The sequence below is a fragment of the Prosopis cineraria genome, unplaced genomic scaffold (assembly GCF_029017545.1).
Source record: "Prosopis cineraria cultivar Desert tree isolate PC_DT_omini unplaced genomic scaffold, ASM2901754v1 PC6, whole genome shotgun sequence".
NCBI classification, from domain to species: Eukaryota; Viridiplantae; Streptophyta; class Magnoliopsida; order Fabales; family Fabaceae; genus Prosopis; species Prosopis cineraria.
Window position 1 is genome coordinate 7147959 of NW_026555337.1, and position 22905 is coordinate 7170863.

Below are 22905 nucleotides of genomic sequence, written 5' to 3' on the forward strand. Positions count from 1 at the left end.
AGTACAGGAGGGAGTGTTCCTTAAACACAGGCTAAATCTATTCTCAAAGTGTTTATGCATTTATTTTCGATTTAAAAAATTCATTATTAAAAGCTTCTTATACTAACACTTTTATATAAGCTATTTTTTTACTTGAATTTATAAGTCACTTTTAAAAAAAATTATAAATACCAATAATTTTTTTAAATATGTTTTATAATTTTATTTTTAAAAAATAAAAATAAAATATAAGTTTTTAAAGATATCCTTCATTTAATTCTTCATTTATAAAAAAATATTAAAAAAATATAATAAAAAATATTATTATTAAAATTTTATTTTTATTAAAATATCTTATATGTTAAAATATCTTATTTTCTTAAAATGGAGAGGTCTTCAATCAGCAGTGGCATAAATTACTAGCACAATGTGATAATAACGACAATGAATGTTGAAGACATGGCAACCATAAAAAGTAAGGCACGAGTGAAGGTAATTAATGATTCAGAACAACGTGCATTGAATATTATAGTAAAAATTTACTGCTACATCCCTAGGCAGCAAGAAGCGTGCTGGAGCGGAGGCATAAATAATTAATACAGTGATTAAACCAAATAATTAATTAATAATAGTAATAATAATATAATAAAAAGAGAATCAAGGCATTAAAAAGAGTAATTAAACCACCTATAATGCAGGCAGGGATGGGTAGCTTTTTGAGGAAGAAGGAGAGGAGGAGAGAGATGGAGAGGGGAGAGGAAGAAGGAAGAGGAGGAAGAAGATACTGCGTGACAGGAGCCACAGGGTACATCGGATCATGGCTCGTCGAGTCCCTTCTTGAACGAGGCTTCTTCGTCCATGCCACTGTCAGAGATCCTGGTTTTTCCTCTTTTCTCTCTCCTCTTCTTTCTTTTTGCTTCTGCACTCTCATTTCTTGCTTTCTATCACCTCCCAAGTAGTCAACATGTAAACTAATTAATGTTGCCTTTGCCTCTGTTTTCATTAAACCACAGAATCTTATAAGCTGAATGATCCTTGAGGGTATAAGGTGATTAATCCACGAAGAGCTTATTAGGCAGGGGAGGGAATTAATTTCCAGTCTTTCTCTGGAAGAAGAATATGGGGATGTAAATGGGTGAATACGTGGAGTCTTAATTAATCCACAGAAATCATCAGGGGTCCATAATTAAGACAGATAATTATGGTGATCTGCTTGATTAGTGGGCTCCTGAACTAGAAGTAGAAGATTCTCAATTTGGTGGAGAGCTTTATTTATTTGAATGCCTGAAACAAACTCACTCAAGTCAAACGATAGATTTCATATATATCATATATAGGAATGAGAGCTCAGGTTCAACCCTGTAGATTTCATGCGTTAACTTTTGCCGGAATTCAAAAATCTTGATTTTTATAGTTGAAATGTCAAATCCATTTATATGTATCATTTTATAACTCTTACATCCTGGTGAATTTGTCCCATTCTTGGATGTTGTCTTACACAACACATACGAAGGCCTCAAATTCAAGAATTGGTTTGGGCAGAGAGAAAAATAGGGAAAAAATAAAAATAAGAGAAATTTAAAAAAATAGTTTTTTTTTAAACTATTTTTAAGAATGTTTTCTTTTAATTTTTCTTTCTTACCCTCCTTCCTTTTCTCCTCATTCAAATGAAGGGTAAATCTATGAAAAGAAAGCATAGTTTTGAATCTTTGAAAATTGAAAAATGAATGAAGAGAAGGGAGACAAGAAGAGACCTCAAATTTGAACTTGGTGGCTATGTGTTGTCGTACCTCTAATGCACTTAGTGACTCATTCTAGAAGCCTCTGTCAACTTCAACTTGTGTTTTTTTGTTTTTGTGGGTACAAACATCAAATTGTGTTGTGCTTTCTTCTTTTTGTTTTTGTGCCAAGTTCATCTGATTTTTGGGGAGCCAACGACCTCCAAAATTAGAATGTCTGGCTTTTAAATGGGTATTGATGGAATGATGAATGAATGTGGGAGGCAGCAAAGTCAATGCACCTAGTGTCCCTGTGGACGGGGAGTGAACGGCTGAGATTGTTCAGGGCAGATTTGGAAGATGAAGGAAGCTTTGATGAGGCACTCCAAGGCTGTGATGGCGTCTTCCATGTTGCTGCTTCAATGCAATTCCATGTCCCTCCTCATCACCATCACAATATTGGTAATTCCATCTTTTCTTGCTTTAACTTATTTACTCCTCATTTTTCCTGAAAAAAAAAATTATACATAGATAAAATTTTGTATTGATTCCAGTTTTTTTTTGTAATTTTAGTATAATATAAAAAATTTTGGATTAATTTTTTAAAAAATTGTATAATTTTAGCAAGAAGTTAAAAGGTTTGAGTAATTCTTATTCATATATTGGATAAACTAACACTATCAGGTGGGCTTGTTCAATAAATTGGGAAAAATAATAATAAAATCCCAAAAGAAGAAATTAATCATAGTTAGTAGATCCTTAACAAAAAATTTTGAAAAATAAATTATAAATATCAATCCAAACATTGCAAACAAGATTACAAATTGATTGTTATATTTAAAATTTCAACGTTTTATTGAGAATTAAAACCCTTGAATTTGTATTTATTTGAATTGATATTTACAACTTATTTTTTTAAAAATTTTGTAAGATCTAATTGTCATTAATTCTTTGGTTTAGGACTTAAAAAGGGCCAAGATTCACCCATTATAGTTTACACGAGCCATTTCATGGACTTTTTTTTCAAAAAAAGAATCGTGGACTTTTAATAAATAGGCTAACATGAAACTTAGCCCATTCCAAGTCAATCTGTTCTTGGTCCCTCATTTTAGCAAAGACTAAACTGGTATGTATAAACCTGTTCAATAAATGAATTAAATATGTACATGAACTTAAGCCCATCTGTACAGAGTGTGCAAAAATATGTAACAACTAGCAAGTCACTTGGCTCATGAACAGAAATTTTGGGGATTGCATATGATTTCCTACGAGGTGGTTGTGTTTCTGTGTGTAAATTGATGACTTTGAACCCTGTTATGTTTGACTCTGCAGAAGCCTATGTTGAAGCAAACATACTTGACCCTGCGATCAAAGGAATCATCAACGTTCTAAAATCCTGCTTGAAATCCAAATCTGTGAAACGAGTCGTTTTTACATCTTCCATAAGCACCATCACTGCCAAAGACAGCAATGGCACGTACAAGCCCATTGTTGATGAGTCTTGTCAGATTCAAGCTGACCAAGTATGGAACACAAAAGCCACTGGATGGGTAATTCATTATTGTTTCCTCTGCCTCTTTTACAGGGAATATATATTTCAAATATGAAACTGTAACATGTTCATTCTTTAAGTGATTGTTACGTATTATAACATGTCCATTCTTGATGTGGCAGGTTTACGCACTTTCAAAGCTTTTAGCAGAAGAAGCAGCATTTAAATTTGCACAAGAGAATGGCATTGATCTTGTATCAGTCATAACTACAACTGTTGCAGGCCCATTTTTTACTGCTTCTGTACCATCAAGTATTAAAGTCCTTCTATCACCAATAACAGGTAATTTGGCCACAATCTACATGTTTAATCCAAAAGAGGTTTCACTTAAGTTTAAGATTTCTATTGGTATATATCATTTCTAAGCTTATAATTAGGGAAAACAAAATTAATGGTCCTTATAGTTTTAATGTATTTTGGTATAGGTCTTTGTATTTTTTTCACTGCTCTAGGTCCCTCAATTTTTCCTGTCTGCAACTTCTTTAGTCTTTCTAGTTTTAAATATGTCTAGAGGGACAACGATGTGGTATTAATGATGTTAAACATATTGATTTGTCACTAACGATGTTAATGAGAATGTTGAAGTGTTAAAATCTCGAAGACACTAAAGATTTTGCATAATAGAATGGTGAAAAAAACCAAAGTTTGATCAGATAGACGAAATCAACTTCTTCAGCATGCCACCTCATGGAGATTTTAACACTTCAACATCCTCATTAACACTGTTAGTGACATGTCTGCATATTTAATACCATTAGTGTCACATCATTATCCATTTGAACATATTTAAAAATAGAGAGACTAAGATTGTAGATGGGAAAAAATAGAAGGACCTGCACCAAAACATGTTAAAACTATAAAAATCAATAATTGTGTTTTTTCCTGCAATTAATACCTGAAGCTTTCAACTACTTGGGGATCTAGTAGCCTTTTCAGTGTTTGTTTATGAACTGTTCTAAACAAAAGCCATCCTAGATAATGATATAGAACGTACTATACAAGGCAAGAACTGACACTGACAAACACACAAGACAATGGAATTAAACATCTAGCGTCCATGTCCATTATATTGTGCATTGAGAATAGTTTGAGCAATTTAATGTTGAATTAACGTAGGTGAAAGTGAGTTCTTCAAGATATTATCAGCCGTAAATTCGAGAATGGGGTCATTAGGTGTAGTTCACATCGAAGATATATGCAGTGCCCACATATTCCTAATGGAGCATGCCAGAGCAGAGGGTAGATACATCTGCTGCAGTGAAAGTTGTTCACTGTCCAAATTATATAATCTTCTCTTCCAAAAGCATCCTTGCTCAAATACTCAGAGGTAACAATATTCACTTCTTGAACCAGGTTTATTTATAAAACTTTGTTTTTGTTTATGTCTTCTTATTTCATGCACATGCTTCTGCAGAATTGCTGATAAAAGTGATAACAAAGTTGATCCTGAGATATCCTCAAAGAAGCTAAAAGATTTGGGATTTAGCTACAAGTATGGACTTGAGGATATAATTCATCAGGCAATCTTGTGCTGTCAAGATTATGGTTATTTATCTCCTGTAAGCCAGTAGATTATCCTCTATCATTTCTAGCTGTTTGTACATAAATATCTTTGTAGATTCATTGGGTTTTGAATGGATGTTCAAACGCAATAAATGTGGTCATATCTTTACCCAAAACTCACTTAATTCCTTCTTGAATGTTTGGTATATGTTACTTTCCATGCAGTTGTAAGATTCATAGCTATCATTAAATGATCATGAGAAATGGAGGGCGTAGTTCCCCGGAAAATTTTAGCACAATTTGCGCCGAATATGTATACCGACTAATAAGAAATTCTTACATAAACTCGATGTTATAAGTATAATAAGCATATTTATATTTCCTTTTCGCCGTAGTATAAATAAAAGGGAAGCAAAATTTTAAGAATAAAGGAAAGTGAGTCCCACTTGGCACTTGTCAAGTAAATCCCACTATCATACTCTCCAGCTACATTATACAGCTGGAGAGTCTTGTTCCCCAAAAACCTAATGCATTAAAGGCAACCTTGTGGAAAGATTGAGGCCTAACTGTAAAGTAGAAAAAAAAAATGAAGTTTAAACTCTAAAATAGGAAAAGAAAAGTCATGTGAAAGAAAAACGTGACTAATTTTAGAAATAACTGGGAAAGATACCCATGCATAAGCTAGTTTTTCAGTGAAGGCTGCATAACTCTCATAATGCAGTTCATATCTGAGAAGCCTCTTTTCAGACAGTGGTTTGCTATATGTATCCCGTATGTTCTGACTTATATACGAATATCAGTTAAAAGTGTCTCGCTGGAAAATTAGACATTTTTTTCTTTGCATCAGTATACCAAACACAAATATCCTGATCATATTAGTTCAATATTTTTCTCTTATCCTCAAATGAACTACTTACATCCCTCTTCAAATAGAAATTCATGTAACAAGTAACTTCACAAATATTACTGTGAGGTGACAGAGATTGGATTTGGATAAGAACTAATATTAGGGAGGGAAGAGCACAAATAGAAATTTGAGGCAAGTTGTATTATAGCAAAAGGAAGGTACATAGGAAGACTGAACTAAAGAATTCATGAGTGACGTGTAAAACCCATTTTGTTTTTCCAGAGTCCTTATAATTGGGCATGAGAAAATGGTGAGTCAGAATCAAACATTAATATGAGAGAGAGATGCCTCAAATGAAAGGGCTTTCGGTTCAAAACTCTGAATATGTAGTTGTAGTTGTTGTGGGGTGTGGGGGCTTGCTGTGCCAGAGTAGCTAGCTAATTAGAAGGGTTATTCCAAGTTCTTGGACAAGTTGAATTTTTCCATAAATAATTGTGAGACTTCAAATTTTGAACATATATTATCATTAAATGAGCAGAGAAAGTGTTTCACATGTTTACGAGGGTTGGTGGATATAAGACATTTAGGGAAAATGACAACTAAGAACTTTATAAGATTAATATCAAATCAAGATTTTTAATACTGAAACATGAGAGAAGGATTAGTATTGAATGTGGGAACTTTAGCTGTAAAAAAAAAAAAATTCCTAATTTAGCATTAATTTTTTTATAAAGTCTTTACTTGTCATTTTCCCAAACATTAATTTATGAGTGGCCTCGCCTCTTAATGCTTGATCTTCAGACTGCTTCTGTCATGAATGTGTAATTAAACTCCACAGTCTGCCATTTCATATTAACATAGATGTAGTAAAATATTGCAATATAATTTTTCAAAGAAGAAATGTTTTTTTATCAAAATAATATTAAACACTTTAAATAAAAAAGTAGCAAATATATATATAAATATATATATATTAAAAAGAAGGATTACTCCTAACCTATCCCTTTTTAAAATGAAAGGGGGACATACACTGATGCACGCTACAAAAGCACACAAAATAAATATGTCAACATTGAGTTCAAACCTGAAACTTCTTCCACGCGAGGGAACTGATGTTGTCACTAAAACAACTAATCATGCATTGAAAACGATAGTGAATATATAGTTACAATCAAATTAAACTGCAATCAAAGTTTAAATCATATAATTGAAATATCAATGAATGATCTTCCATGTAAATTAATTATGCTTTATTCTCTAACACACTTACGACACGAAAACTATTTACTCGGCAAAGAGGGGACAGCTAAAACATTCTTTGGGCTCAGGCGCTGAGCAATTTCACATGCTTAGAAATACGAACTTTTTATCATGCGAAGCGCGATTCCTTACCAGCAAAAAAATTTCAGCTGTCACAACAGACATATGCAGAATGCATGTGAGAGTATTTAAATATCATCTGCTTATATTTGGATTGCTTCATGCATATTGAACAGGTTGTTGTACTTCATTCTAGGCTGTACTTTCTAATTAAATGAACTCATGCACATGCCTTTTTTTTTTTTTGTCCAACATGCACATGCCATTCATATCACACATGTATTATATTTTGGGGAAATTAAGATAATATTATTATCTTACATCCTGGCATGCTCACAGCAAACAGTGTTCATATAATCGGAACACATCAACATATAACTTCATTGTTGGAGTAAATTACTGTCTCCCTCTTCACTTATGCTGTTATTTCAATGCGATCCCTTGTCTTGTAATCCTCATTTATCTCACAGACAACTTATTTATTCTTTTGCAAATTTAGTCCTGCTGTCAAATCAACTTGCACAATCAAATTCTTGACACGTTGGAAAAATGTAAATCAATAATCCATGTGTCTTTGGGTTGATGCTATTTTATATACACCTATAATCTATATATATTCATGTATATGATACAAAAATTTTAAACCATACTATTATGCGTGTGAGTTATGAAAAACTAGAACTCATTATTTTAGATTTGATATAATACATAATACTCAGACTAATTCAACATTCTAAATATCTTGAAGAAACCAGTTTGTGTATCAAGGTTTACAAATGATAACAAAACAGGGAAGAAGAGAAGAAGGATTAAGCAAATAAAGCTCCTCAATGTTGGAATAAACCCCAAGTTTGCCAGCCAAAGAATCAAACCCACTCTGAAGCTCAGCCATGTCCTTCACATTCTCCAATGGCCTATGAACCCTGCCTGCAATAACCCTACACACTATCAACACCTTCTTCTTCTCCTCCTCGTCGACTCCTTCATCCCCGCCGCTATCATCCTCCACGCTCTCCAGTGCTCTACCGCTTGTCGACGTCGTGAATATCCCGATCCCACTGCCTTTAATGTTCACCTCCTCCTTCACCGAGAAACCGTTTCTGATGATTCTGCAGACGCAGCATCTCTCAGAAACGCAGAGGCTGTTGGTGTTGAAGCCGAGAGAGCAGGAAAGGGTGGTGGCGTAGAAGCGAAGAAGCTCGTTGCCGTCGGCCAGGCAGCGAGGGTGCTTCTTCTGGAGCTTGCTGGCTCTCATCTTCACGCTCTCTCTGTACTCTTCGAATCGAGCTAGGGTTTTCTGAGTGTTATGCACAACCTTGTCCAATAATCCTGAACAGTAGTACTTCTCCGGCTCAACCCAGCTTGATCTGCATATTATCTCCACTATTTTCCTCGATGAGTCTCCCACCACAAGCTCTGTCACTGTTTAAATATTGCAAATTTGATATTTTAACTGATAAATATTATTGTAGAAACATGCACGAATTAATCAGCAACTATAACAAGCCGTAATTCAATGTGTTATATTTTTGTATGTCGAGTGTGTTTGATTAAGAGATACTCGTTCCTTGTTTGTACCCAAAGAAGACTTAAGTTTTAATTCAGTCCTTTTTCACCCTTTTCTTAGTCAATCAATAGTATGATATAAGCAAACAATTAATGTTGAAGGTAACAAAATGGGATTAGATTAAGAGGGCAAGAAAGAAAAATGCTCCCACCATTCAAAAGTACAAGGTAATTTTCATTATCATCAATAAAATAATTATTTATTTAAATAATTTATATTTTTTAATATCTAATCTCTTAAAAAAAAAAAACTAACATTATTGAACAGACGAAGCATATAACAAGCATTTCAGTAAATAATAAAATATATACGGAGCTTATTTAAAAATATAATGCACACGGTTAATAGTATTTTTTTTATTCTCTTTATTTTTTATTTTAGATTTTAAAATTGTATGTCATGTCAAACCTAATTCTTCAACTTTTTAATTTAGTATATTTTCATTGGAAATGTGGAAAAGTTATTTTACAACAATAATACAGTAGAAAATTTTAAAAAGTCCAACAGCTGGGAGTTCCACTCCTCGTATTATAATGTCTCTTTAAAATACACTCCTTCCCATCAACAATATAAGGTATGTTTTAAAAAAAATAACATGTTTAAAAATATAAAATATTTTAAATTTTTTAAAATATAATTAATGAGATTTTTCAAAAAACACCATTAATTAAAGGAAGTAATTAAATGAATTTTTTAATTGAGATGCCCATTAAATGTGAATAAATATTGAAAGAGTATATGATTTTAAAGCCAAATAACTAACTCATAATTAGTGATATAATTTGATTAAAAATATTTTACAATAAAAAAGGGATAATATATAGTATATATATCAAAGCCATGCGCATCAATAAAACCTTATTTTTTTTCTAAGCATTTTTTTCCTACTATATATCGCAATGAATACACATGACAAATTAAAATAATTAAACAATAATTAATTCAATTAAATTTTACCAAAATGAAATAAGTGGGATTGCAAATTTCAATCCCAATTATATAATTTTAGGATGTTAGAATTACCCGTCTAAATAAAAAATAAAAACCTTAGAGGATTTTATGATTTTTTAGTTTCCAAAAGCAATATATAAATGTTATCTCCATACTTTTATCAGTAACATACCAACAACAAAAAAATGGCTGAAATAAAAGAAAGTGGAAAACAGATTAGTTTTGGGCGTTTGGCTGTCTCAACTCTCGAGAGCAAACAAAAGTAAGAAAGCCCAAAGGGGGAAAATAGTTGAAATCAGTGTTATCAGCTTGTTGAAACAAAAAGCGAAGCCGAACTAAAGATTCCGTATCAGACCCGAAAAAATACAAAAAGAAAATCCAAGCAATATCATCTAGATACAGAAATGCCAGAACCCGTGTGGCCAAAACAAGATAAGAAACAAAACATGAAACAAGCTAAGCCGTCGAGCGAAAACGGGAAATCTCAGACAACAATTTCAAAACCAACCAACACAAACCTGCATGTTTCGAAAGATGATGAGACTCAGCATCTTCCCATTTACAAAGCTTCTCGCCACATTTGTTAACAACTTGCAGAAGAACACCTACTTGAATCTACCTCCATCGAGAACCTTTTGCTCTTCACAAATCCTCTTCCTGAATCTGATACGACAAAAGGAGATGACTTTCTTGGAGTAGAAGAAGCAGAAGCGCTGTTCCTGAACGAATTAGAAGGGTTCGAACAATGCATTGGTCCTGGCGTTCCAGGCCTTAGAGTGCCCAGAAACGCAGAGCCACCGGAGATTTTGAGCTCCCAGGTTGAGTTGCTGAGAATTACTTGATGGGTTATGGGGTTCAGGAACTCAGCGCTTCCTATGGATCTCGGACTGCAATTCGGAGGCTTATTATCATTATTATGGAGGTGTCTCCGGCTGCTTCCGCCATGGATGACGACGTCTTTGAGATTAGAGATGCTTCTGGAACACCCGGATCTGCTGCTTCTTCTGGTAGAGATTGTGCTTAAATAGTGCTTCTGCGATTTCGGGTCGTGAACATCTGAGGTGTCTGAGGACTTGCAGTGAAGAGATCTTTTGAAAGAGAGCCAATCCCGAGGCATCTTGTGGATTCTTCTCAAGCAGAGGTCAAAAGAAAAGAGACCCACATTGCTTCACTGTGTTTTTCCCCCAAGAAAGTTTCCTTTTGTTTTCAGGCGGAGAGGAAGGGAGCGACGCCGACGGGAAATGAAATGCAAAGAGCCAGAGATGGAGCGTGGAGGGAGGGAGGGGCAGGAAAGTGTTAAATTAAATAGGGGCATATTTAATAATTAAATATTTTTAAAAGAAAATGTGGAGGAAAAGTTTGACAAGATACAAGAGAACAAACCTGGAGAAACTTTGGCCGGTGGCGCTAATTCAATGAGATGCCATAAAGTTGATGAGACTTGACTTCAGGGATCAATTAAGTAAAAAACTCTTTTTGATTGTGGACGAGCTTGTTTTTTCACAGGTCAGGTGAGATTTTCAACTGAGTGCACTGAAATCACTTATCAAATTTAAATCTTGTACAGAAAAGAGACAATCATATTTGTATGTGAATAAATACATGTTGGCCAAAAACAAAATATAAATGCAACTCTCAATAAAAATTTAACTCTTGATTTATTACATCGTGAGAAATTAACATTCTTTGTTAGACTTAACCTGATTGTCTAATTAGTAAAAAAAAAAAAAAAAAACATCTCACGAACGCTTCAATTTACCGCACATCTGATGTACTGCAACAAATGCAGGGGACAGGATCCGGTTCCTCGGAGAAACGGGCGTCTGTGCGTATTCCCTTTAATTTGCATGTTTATTTCAGAGTTGAGTGAGTTGCTTCTTCATGCCCACGTTGATTTCATGATTGAATTGATTGATGTATATTTTAAAACATGTTTATAATCAATACTCCTTCTCTGTTAAAAATATTTTTAAAAAAATTAAATATTTAAAAATGTAAAATATTTTTTAAGTGTTCCTATTAACAAATGACTTTATATTTATTATAAAATATTAATAGAAGTAAGTATAGAAAAATATGATTAATTTGAATTCATCATTAAAGCAATACTTTGATGAAAACTTGAACTTAGTATGTAAGAATGTGATGTGATTGTAAAATGAAAAAAAATTATATATAGGTATTATGAAACAAACTTATTTACAAATAAATCTAATAAAATTTAAAAACTATAGTCAAGTCTCTAAAAACTTAAATATAATTTGAAATTAGATTTTAAAAACAACAATGATTCTATTAAAAATACATTACATTAATTAAATAATTTATAATTATTTTGTCAGTAATTTACAACTATCATTTCAACCTTTTAAGGCTATAACTTCACATACCTAATAGTTAAATTGATCATACATTATAAGTTTAATATGAATTATATGCAACTATCTTATTAGTAATTTATAAGTATTACTTCAATATTTTTACAACAATGACTTCACATGTCTAATACTCCCTCCAGTCCTATTTATAAAATACTTTCTAGAAGTAATTCTCGATCCAAAATATAAAACATTCTACAATAAGTAAACTAATTTTTTTAATTTTATATTTTCTTAATTAACTTGAAGGCTAATGTAGTTGTATCATTATTTAAAACTAAAAGTAAAAATAAAAATACATATAATTTTTCATAATATCAAGAAAAAGACTAACTTTTCTTAACATATATGAAATGATTTAAAGTGTTTTATAATAATGATTATATGGAGTATTTATATCAATCATGTGTTATTAACAAAATTTAATACTAATTTTTTACAACTATCACATCAATAATTACAAATCACATTTCAATATTTTATAATTATAACTTCAATATTTTAAATATGAATAATATTATTTTTGCATCTCAAATTACACCTGAGTCTCAAAAGATCTGGCTATAATTTTTAAATGTTGTAAGATTTATTTATAAATGATTCTATCTGAAGGGACTTATATGTAATTCATCTTTAGAAAATTATTTGTAATTTGTTTGAAAATTATTCTATCTGAAGAAAATCAAGCATGAAGCCGGTCAAAATCGGTTGCAGTGAGGTCCAAGTAACATCAAACTTATTTAATTTCTTAATTGGGACATGTTATACCCTCAATAAAATTGCAGAACACATTCATCAAAAAATTTGCGGGACATGTTATATCCTCAATAAACCTCGAAATCCACTTACATAAAACCTTGCAAAAAAAAAAAGTTGAAATTTTAAAGCAATGTTAAATTGAAAAGTTACCAAAGCTTTGAAAAATAAAATCATAAAATTAAATGCTTTTTCAAATATTTCCTTTTAACGACATTTGTCACTCAAGAGATTGATGTGAAGGAATGTTGTATATTGTGAAGTCTCATACGTCTTGTCATTTGGCCCTCGGGATATTTTCAGAGTATGTACTCCCTTCATTTTATTTATAAGTCATTTTTATCAACTTCATCAATACCAATACAATAAAAGTACAAGAAATAAAAATAAGTAAAATTTCAAACATGCTCTTATATAACAAATGTAAAAAGTAATATCCTGTTATCTTTTCTCTCTCATGAAGAATAATTTTAAAAATACCTATCAAATATCACTTAAAAAGACGCACCATGACTTATAAATGGGATCAAATAGACATTTTAAAATAGGACTTGTAAATGGGACTGGAGGGAGTAATCCTTAATTCGTAAGACACATTGATTTCGAAACGATGTGTGGTGATAAAATATTTAACTTTTGTTCTGTATAGGAAGTTTCCAAAATCTCTAAATATAGTACCGTTTCTTGAGAATGAATGCGCCATAAAATATACACAAACCCATCAAAATCCACAACACGACTATTTTCTTATGATAAGAAAGCGAGTCATCGATAAATTGTATTTTTATTCCCTGAATTACATTTTTATGACCAAGTAATTCTATGATGGCATCACTATTAGTATTCCCATTCAAACTGCTTTCCCTCTTTTTTGTTATTCCCATGCAAGGTTAATGTCATTATTTTTTTTGAATCAAGCACACGTATCTTTTTATTGGAAGCTGTCCAAGACATAATCAAGCGTCAAATTGAGAATTCATACCTTAGTTAGCTGACATTTGAGGGGCTAATCTCCCCACAAACCTGACCCCTGTCGTTATGTATGTTCGTGTTTGTGTTTTATTTAGGCCTGAGTGTGACAAATGCTAGGATGCCACATATCAATGAGGCCCAAGTCATGCTGTGATGGCCCAGGAACTAAGACTTCGCAAAAAGTAGGCCCATTAGATTCTCGGTTTCAAGATGCACATACAACGACTCACATAGCGAAAGTACAAGAAGACAAATACTAATACTCCGTACCAAAAAAAGAAAGTGAATATGTTGCATCAAGGAATATATATACAGTCCCAGCTCATCTGGGTGCTGTACTCTTCTTAATCTCGCCCATTAGTACTCTGTCTTGTTAACAGGGGAGGTTAAAAGACCGACGCGAATATATTCAGGATGATTTATCTAGTGGGGGCTAAGTGTCAGTTGCTTGTTGATCATTCCATTTTTAAGTAAGGATGATATAAATATGTCATGTCACATTCTTGATACTGACACATATTTACAATATGTTTGGTTTTGTTAAGTTGTTATACTTTTATTATCTTCGACTGCGTGTCTTGTTTGCATTTGTGAAAGGGCCAACTATGATAATAGGATTCCCAATGAGTCGTAGGCTTGTAGCCTATTTAAATAACTAAACACTGATATAGACGTCACATTTTAGGATTCAAGCCACTTTAATAGTATAATGTACTATGGTGAGAATCGAATTCGATGGACTAGTTCCATCTGTTGAACCGAAACTGGTCACATGTTCAATTACAAAATGTATAGATTTACTTGTCAATGGAGTCTGTGAGATTGGTTTTGATGTTACTTTGATTCCATCTATACCTAATAATTGCTTAGATATAGTTAGAGAGAAATTTGGTCGTTTCTATGATCGGCATGGCCAATAAAGCCTAACTCTACTCTTTCATAACTCAATCTTTGATGCTCCTTCAATTAAAAAGAAAAAAAAGAAAGTACAATTAACTTCAATTAATAAAATTCAACCATATACACATTTAAAGTTTTTAAACTATTAGTGAATGATTTTTTTGTCAGCCTTAAACGATGAGTGCATGATTCTAACATGTTATATCCGTTCAAAAATATAAAATAATTTTTAATAAGTTGAATATTAAAAAATATAAAATATTTTTAATTTTTTAAAGTGTAATTATTATTATTTTTAAAAAATTTATTAAACAAATTATTTTATATTTTTTAAGGTGTAAATAAAAATAAATATAAAAAGATAAGCTTAATTTAAAGAAAAAAATACTTTATTAAAGAGTAAAATTTAATTAAAAATATTTTATATTTGTTAATGAAGAGAATATGAACTATACATATTTATACTTAGTAACTTAAAACATTGATTTATATTAATATCTCTCCATAATAAAATTTATAATAATTAATTATATCATTCATAGGCTGTATTGTTCATATTTAAAAATTTTCAATTTATGAAAAAACATGTATAATGATATTCAAAACTTTTTGACGATTTCTATGCAGACGACCCTATAAGAAATTATATGATTTAGCCATTTAGATGTACTATCATTACTAGCACGTGTCTTGTTGTGCAGAAAGCTTGTGGACCAAATAAGATAATTATTAACAAATAATTATTATTCTCACCATTTAAAAATATAAAATATTTTTAATCTTTTAAAATGTAATCATTATTTTTGTATGAAAGTATCTTTATTAATAATAATTTTATATTTATTATAAAGTATTTAATAAAAATAAATATAAAAAATTAATTTAAAAATAAATAATTATTTTATTAAAAATAAAATTTAATAAAAAATATTTTTTATTTTACAATAAAGAGATTAATTATTAATAATCATAATGTACTTTAGCCATGCCGCTCCGTGACTCCGTCAAGCATGACTGCGAGCGCAGAACACGATCGTGGTGTTTTTCGTCATTTTGTTATCGCTGCCAAACGAACGCGACAGTCTGCGATAACATCCCCAAACCCAATCGTAACCGTCCACAGGATTATTAATCTGACGGTAAATGTTATGGATCCCCGTACTTCAATCTCATTGGTCAAAACAAAGTCCAACCTACTATATATTACAGGAGCGGTTCCTTCTCCCATCTTCATTCGTCTTTCTTCCCCGTCTCACTTTGCGAAGCCTTAGTTTTACATCTCCCTGTGGCCCAACAATCTCTGCAATCGTAAAGCTCATCGATGGCGGGTCGAGGGAAAACCTTAGGATCTGGTGCTTCGAAGAAGGCTACGTCACGAAGTAGCAAAGCCGGCCTGCAATTCCCTGTCGGTCGTATCGCACGATTCTTGAAGGCTGGAAAATACGCCGAGCGAGTCGGTGCCGGTGCTCCCGTTTATCTCGCCGCTGTTCTTGAGTATCTCGCTGCCGAGGTAAATTGTCTTCATCAGTTGCTGATTTGTATTGTCTTGGTCTTTGTATATACGTAGTTGTGCGCCTCATTAGATCTAGGGTTTCTAATTTGGATCTAAATTTCCCAAATTTGCTTGAATTTTGGGAGTCTTGCGATTTTTTCTCTTGATTTCAAATCTTAAATCTTACGTTTAAATTGGAATTTTACTGGATTCGGCCTGATGATGTATATCTGGAATTCAGGTCCTTGAGTTGGCAGGAAACGCTGCAAGAGATAACAAGAAGACTCGTATTGTTCCTCGCCATATTCAACTGGCGGTCAGGAACGATGAAGAGCTCAGCAAGCTTCTGGGGGATGTGACGATTGCAAACGGAGGTGTGATGCCCAATATTCACAACCTACTGCTCCCCAAGAAGACGGGAGGCTCATCGAAGGGCGCTGGTGGTGACGATGACTCTTAAATTTAAGGCTTGAGAAGCTCTCGCCCTTGGTTTTACGTGATTCACTATCTAATGTAGTTTCAATTTTATATTTCTTACTTTGAGATGGGGATTGGTCCTTTGTGCTCTGTCGACTTAGTTGTAGCTTTAGCTAGGGCTTCTGATTGTAATGTGAATAGAAATTATCTTATGATTCCTTCAACCAAGAGATTGCTGAAATTTTATTTACGCCCCTTCCTTTCCGATGTAGCCTTCATACCTATTTAGCAGTGAAACTTTAAAATGTCTGAACTCTGAAACCTTTGTCCTTGCCTTCAAACTTCTATGAAAAGTTTAGAGTAACTAGTTTTTGGTCTCAATTTTTGATCCTTGGTGAGCTCTGAACTCTCGAATTGAAGGAATTAGTTTCTTTTGTGTGTGTGTTTAATTAATGCTTTCTGCCTGAAAGGTATAATTTACTGGTCATTTCCTATGAATGTGTGTTACGGGTTACAGGGGGTATGGGAGTCAATTTCTAACGGTCGTTTGGAGACTATGCATATGTTGCATTTTGGCTTCGCTTTTCCTTTTTTTTTTTCTTGTCTTGTGGTCCAATTTTATGGAGTAGAATAAACTGTAATTCAATTCGAGACTGGTTTGAAACTTTGAAATGTGGCAAACTTTGGCGCCTTGAGGATGGAATGGTGGTGAGGCAAAGAGAGATGGGGCATGTAATAGTTTCTTGGGTGAAAAGATAACCTTTTTTCGAACTTGCGATTGTATGGGTTTAGTGAGTTTTAATGAATAAATCTTCGTATAGACATAATAGGACTGTTCGTTAGTCTTCATGTGAATTGCTTATTTTAAACTGTTTACTTCATTAGTTGGGAAAATGTTGCCTGCAGTTTGGACTTATCTTGATTGCCTAATTGGTTTGGTGCTGCCGTGGTGTGCGATCTCATTTCTTTTCTACCAAGCCATTCTTGTTATGGAGACTTGAAATTTTTATGTCAAGTCATTAGTTATGAATAATGGTATCGTTGGTGGGGAGCTAATACTTATTACTTTCTCTGGCCTTATTTTGAAAATCCATGCATGTGCTCTACAAAAATTGATGATTCATAGTTCATCTTTGAAATGGCTTTCACTTTTGATGTTTTCATTCTCTACGTCTCTTGGGGCGGAACCCGGGGGTTAATTCTATAATATTTAACTATATATGGATTGAGTTATTTAATTCTTTTTAGTAATAATTAAAAATAATTTTACAATAGAATTGAAAAAATTTATAAGATAACAAAATCATTTATATAAGATTTAAAAATCAACAAAAAAGCTTTGCAAAGTAAATAAAAAACTCACGCTAAAAAAATTAAAAGAAATTAGTCATGTATTTATTTTTTTTATCTACTAATTCTTTTAAAGATTTTTTATTTATAAATTATTTTTAATATGTTTTATAGAAATTAAAAAAATTTTAAAACTTACTTTATTTAAAAATTTAATAGGCTTTAAATTTTATTTTAATTAAATATACATATTTTAATAATATAACTTATTTCTCTAACATTTAATAAAGAGTAAAAAAAATTTGTAACAAAAATTTATTGATATGGTTTGTAAATAGAATATAAATACTTATTTTTTTATTTTATAACTGAAAAGACTATGTACAAGCAAGTTTAGGGATTAAAAAATAAAGAACATATACTTACATAAAAAAAGGAGAATAAAAAAAGCATAGTAAAATATGGTATAAAGTAAAAGTTAAAAGATTGAGGGCACTAATTTTTTTCATATAAAGTCACCTCATAACTTGATAAAACATTTTTTGTTAAAAAAATTTTGGGGTGGGGGTGGGGGCGCTACCTAGGTCCCCCTTTGTCTCTCTCTAGTTTCCAGTACCAATCAAATTGTTATTTTAGAAAGTTGTTGAAACATTTTGCTTTTAACTATTTTTTAATTTTATAAACATTGTCAAAAAATAAAATTAGTCATATGGATCAGCTTGTGGGTTGCGGGTTTAGTGATATTGGTTGGCATAACTTACATTATGACAGGTTGTATTTCTATTAACCCTTTAATGCATAGCTCGGTTGGCAGGCTACCAGGTTAACTTGCTAATAAAACATTTTTTTTTATATTCTATTTAATTTTGACTCTTTTCATTATTTTTTCAATGGTAAAAAAATTATATTTTTTCCTACAAACTAATTATCCAAATAATAATATAAATTATTAAAACCACAATATAAATTTAAAACACACTAATACAATTTAAAATAAATATATACTATACTACAAACAAACATAATAAAAAGTTTAAATTACAATCCAAAGATTGAAATGATGATAAAAAAGACAGACATGTTAGAACTATGATGTCCCTTCCCTTCCAACATTAATAATAGTAGTTGAAGACCATGATAATCCCACATATTTATAATCACTGAACAAAGAATATATAAATATTTTTTTCTTTTATTATCTTCAGATCAAAATTTTCTTCCACTCTCTAATTTAATATTTTATAAAATTTTTATTATAATTCTACATAAAATATATAAATAAAATTGAAGTGTTAAAATTTTATTTGAATGATTTAAAACTATAATGAAAATTTGAAAGTATAAAATTAATTTATAAAATATTTTAATAATAGTTTACAGTTTTAATTAAATTAACTATATCAAAATTTAATGGTTTAAATTTAATTATATATTTTAATAGAAGTTCTAACAGTAATTTTATAAAATATTAGATCATAAAAAAAGATTTTTTTTATAGAATAGGAAGAAACATAATTTAACAACCTTGTAAGGTACTTGTAGCACATGCATGATATTATGTGGAAGAGATTAGAGCCTCCAATGGAGTATCTATGAATTATGAATACTTGTTATAAATATCACAATATATGAATGTTCGTAAACTCTCAACTTTTGGCTTTTCATATTTTACACTACAAAATCTTTATAACAAATGATTTTAAGAGTTTCTCTTATATTTAATTCTCATAAACTCTGATTACATATTCTATATTGATGTGAATTAATTTTATCATTTAATCTATTATAATTTTTGAATATGTTTGGTGCATATAAACAAGGGTTATGTACCGTACATTTAAGATACTTATATGAATGACTATTACTCTTTGTCTCTCTCCAAATCTCCCTTGTCTTGTTTATTTTTTCCATCTCATTCTCTTATATTCTTACTTTCATAGCAATATCAATGATTTTGTGGTAGATTTTCCAGTGGAAGGAGTCATCTTGCCCTTGGAAGGAAAATCGAGAGATGTAACTCCCGTGAGTGGCCTTGAATTCACTGGCCCACATGAGAGATCTACGTGTCCGTAGAATGTGATTTATCATAAGATAGACAGGACAGCATTTATGGCGCGCACGTACAGGCGCACTCACACACTCTAATTCTACCCAAGCACTCATCCAATCATATATATTAATCACTTCCTCAGAACATAATTTAATTCATTTTATAAATTATTAGTTAATAAAATTATTTTATTTTAAATTAAAATTTTTAAATTACTCTTAAAAAGTAAGAAAATATAAAAAAAATAATATTATATTATTTGTTAGTTTTTTGCTTTTTTTCAGGGTTATATTTAAAATTGAAAAAATTAATCTTTTAATCCTTCAACTTTTAACTCACTTGTAACTCAATCCTTTAATAATGACTCATTGTGACTCAGTTCCTCAACTTTTGATTCACCTATAATTCGATCCTTATTTTTTAAGTTTTTTTAAAAAAATTTTTGTCAAACAAGAGGAATAAAAAATGCTCATATATATTATTCTAAAATACCCTCCTCTTGCTTATTGATGTGAGATATAAGCTAACATAAAAAAATTAACAAAAGTTCAAGGATTAATTTGTAAGTAATTCAAAAGTTGAGGGACTGAATCATAGACAAGTTATAGTTGAGAAATTAAGTTACAGCGAATCATAGTTGATGAACTGAGTTATAAGTAAATAAAAGTTGAAGGACTAAAAGATTAATTTTTTCTTTAAAATTTCACTTACTTTTATTCCTTATACTTTTGTTGTAGTGATATTGATAAGATTGATAAAAATGACTTATACATAAAATCAAAGGGAGTACACGTTAATTTTTTTGATATGGAGTTTTTTTTTAGGAAGAATTACAGCCAACCCCCTCTCAAGAGAATTTATCACGAACAAGGATAAATTCAAAATGGATTGTTGTTAAAATATGAAATATGACTTGTTGTTTCTCGAATGAGATTTGTTGTTGATCTTTGTCCGTAATTAGTTTTTTTGAGAGGGGGTTGATTGTAATTTTCTCTTTTTTTTAATGTTATTTTGCATAAAGTGGATCATTAATTGTTTTTTTTAATTTTATCCTTTTACAATTTTTTGAGTATGGAGTAGAGTAAGAAATTACATGAGAAAAAATATTTTTAAAGATGATATATTTAATAAAAATAAATTAAAAATTTTATTTTTTTTCAGACAATATTAATAATTTAATTATTTTTTGTAATTATGATGAGGTCGTGAAAAATGAGTTATGTATAATAGTACTAGTAGCATATGCTAAGTATTTAGTTTGAGAACAGTGTCTAACTCGTCGTAAAAATGGGCATTCACAAAATTTGTGTTGGAATCTGAATCACACTGCCATTCATGAATGGTGATGATGGCTTTATGTATCAATTGGATGCTATATTTGTCGTCCGCAGATAATGATAACTTAATGAGGATTTCATTTTTTGTTTGGTCTTCGGATGCATGCAACATTTTCTAGTCATGAATGATAAGGCTGTTGATATCATAGAGAGGATCGTGAGCTTACATGGACTCTTAAACGGTATGGATATAACTCTGATGATTGTAGATGTTACCTATGATGTGATTGCCGTGTTATTTATAACTGTCATGTAAGATTTGGTTGTCATGTATGATACCATCATAGATACTCACTCGGATGTCATGCTGTACGCCACGGAGGACGATGCCTTTGCTCACATCACAGAATTGTGATCTCAATTTTTCTTGATTTCTATTAATTATTTTTTGTATCATAGTTTGGCTCACTTGTTGCCCCTTAGACCCTCCAACACGAGTTGGACCCATAAGACTAACTCTTTAGGTCCATTAAAAATTGAAGGCTGAAGGAGAATACAATTATTATACTCCATAATTTTATTAAATTTTGTTTTATTTCTTATAATTTTTTTCAATATTTTTAATTCTTATAAGGATTAAAAATATTGAAATTATAGGAATCTCAATAAAAAATGTCAATCAATCTTGTTATAACTATAGCAGTTGAAAATATTGAAAAAATTATAAGAATTAAAAATAAAACTCAATAAAATTATTGAGACAAATGATTATGTTTTTCTTTAAAAAATATGAGGGATTTTAATATAAGAAAGCTTTTAGGCCCAACTGTTAAAAACTCATGAAAAATAGACTTGGGCTGGCTTGTATAATATTTTTTAGCAAAAAAGACAACAACACATAGCTTTGAAGACTAAAGAATATTTACAATTTGAACTGTAGACAATTTGCACTTATATGATTTATATTATATTTTGGGGTTTCTATTGCTTTTTTTTTTTTCCTTGCACATTCGATATTCTAAGCAGACCATCTGTTAAGTACAACAACGAGCCAAACTAATCCGAATTCGCCCATGGTCAGGCACCTCAAAAGGCAGGAGAGCTAGCCAGAAGACATATTTCCATATCCAAGTAAGGATTGAACCCCTAACACTTGGTTAAGGGAGGATGAACCTTTATTACTCAACCACATGCCCTTGGTTTGGGGTTTATATTGTTTTGATTATACTTGAAAGCTTATTGTTGTCCTTTATATGTTTATTAATTACGATACCTTACGGTTTATATGTTTATTAAAAAAAGTTATACAAGCTTTCAGGCTGAATTCAAGTCCTATGAATAAAAGCCGGGTTTGAGAAAAACTTTGATTTTAAGATAAAAAGATCTATGGGCTTTGAGTTCTTCAGATTGTGTGCCAGTCGCTTTCTCTTATTTAACATAGCCCTAGTTGCCATCCACAGTTTGCAATTTTGTTTAGATGTAATCCCTCTATTTATTTAATATTAAAAAAAAAGATGCTCTCTTTGTGGATCCTTTTTTTGTTTCTAAATATACCATCTTTTACAGACTACAACTTCAATACAATATTTATTAGTCATCGGGTGAGATCTGGAAAGAGTATAATTTTATATATTAAAAAAAAGGTATTTGTTATATGTGTGTCAAAAGTGTGTGTGTGTTACAGTCCCACATTGACTAAAAAAAAGATTCTCCTAGTGTATATATACGAAGGAATGAAGTAGGCTAGTAAAATAAGTTTGGAGGAGAAGTGGTCTCACGCATATGAGACATGCCAACACAGGACAATTGCAATTGAAATCAGCTGATTCACTCCCTTTGCATGCGAGTTCAAGAGGTATTGGGTTCCTTTTACTGGGTTATTTTTACAAAAATAATTAAATAAATAATTATTTTTAGCTTACCCCGAAAACCTCTG

General features: G+C 31.3%; 2 protein-coding genes and 1 pseudogene across 2 annotated transcripts; 2 read left to right on the forward strand and 1 right to left on the reverse strand.

Moving 5' to 3' along the window:
- The first annotated feature begins 686 nt into the window (after window positions 1–686).
- LOC129314258 (putative anthocyanidin reductase) lies at window positions 687–5040 on the forward strand. Its single transcript, XM_054957633.1, has 6 exons — window positions 687–858; window positions 1986–2159; window positions 3030–3247; window positions 3372–3531; window positions 4366–4576; window positions 4664–5040. Exons 1-6 carry the CDS (start codon window positions 723–725, stop codon window positions 4818–4820), a joined length of 1056 nt encoding a protein of 351 aa, XP_054813608.1. The 5' UTR covers window positions 687–722; the 3' UTR covers window positions 4821–5040.
- Window positions 5041–7584: 2544 nt separating this feature from the next.
- Window positions 7585–10738, reverse strand: LOC129313669 (uncharacterized; annotated as a pseudogene).
- A 4938-nt stretch (window positions 10739–15676) lies between these two features.
- Window positions 15677–16580, forward strand: LOC129313670 (probable histone H2A.2). Its single transcript, XM_054956968.1, has 2 exons — window positions 15677–15953; window positions 16177–16580. The coding sequence occupies exons 1-2, from the start codon at window positions 15765–15767 to the stop codon at window positions 16393–16395; spliced, it is 408 nt and encodes a 135-aa protein (XP_054812943.1). The 5' UTR covers window positions 15677–15764; the 3' UTR covers window positions 16396–16580.
- Window positions 16581–22905: the final 6325 nt, after the last annotated feature.

Coding starts and splice junctions, on each gene's coding strand:
- LOC129314258 (XM_054957633.1), top strand. CDS start 723: ATGGAGAGGGGAGAGGAAGAAGGAAGAGGAGGAAGAAGATACTGCGTG. Junction 859..1,985: donor TGCCACTGTCAGAGATCCTG/GTTTTTCCTCTT, acceptor TGTGGGAGGCAG/CAAAGTCAATGCACCTAGTG. Junction 3,248..3,371: donor ACACAAAAGCCACTGGATGG/GTAATTCATTAT, acceptor TTGATGTGGCAG/GTTTACGCACTTTCAAAGCT.
- LOC129313670 (XM_054956968.1), top strand. CDS start 15,765: ATGGCGGGTCGAGGGAAAACCTTAGGATCTGGTGCTTCGAAGAAGGCT. Junction 15,954..16,176: donor TTGAGTATCTCGCTGCCGAG/GTAAATTGTCTT, acceptor TCTGGAATTCAG/GTCCTTGAGTTGGCAGGAAA.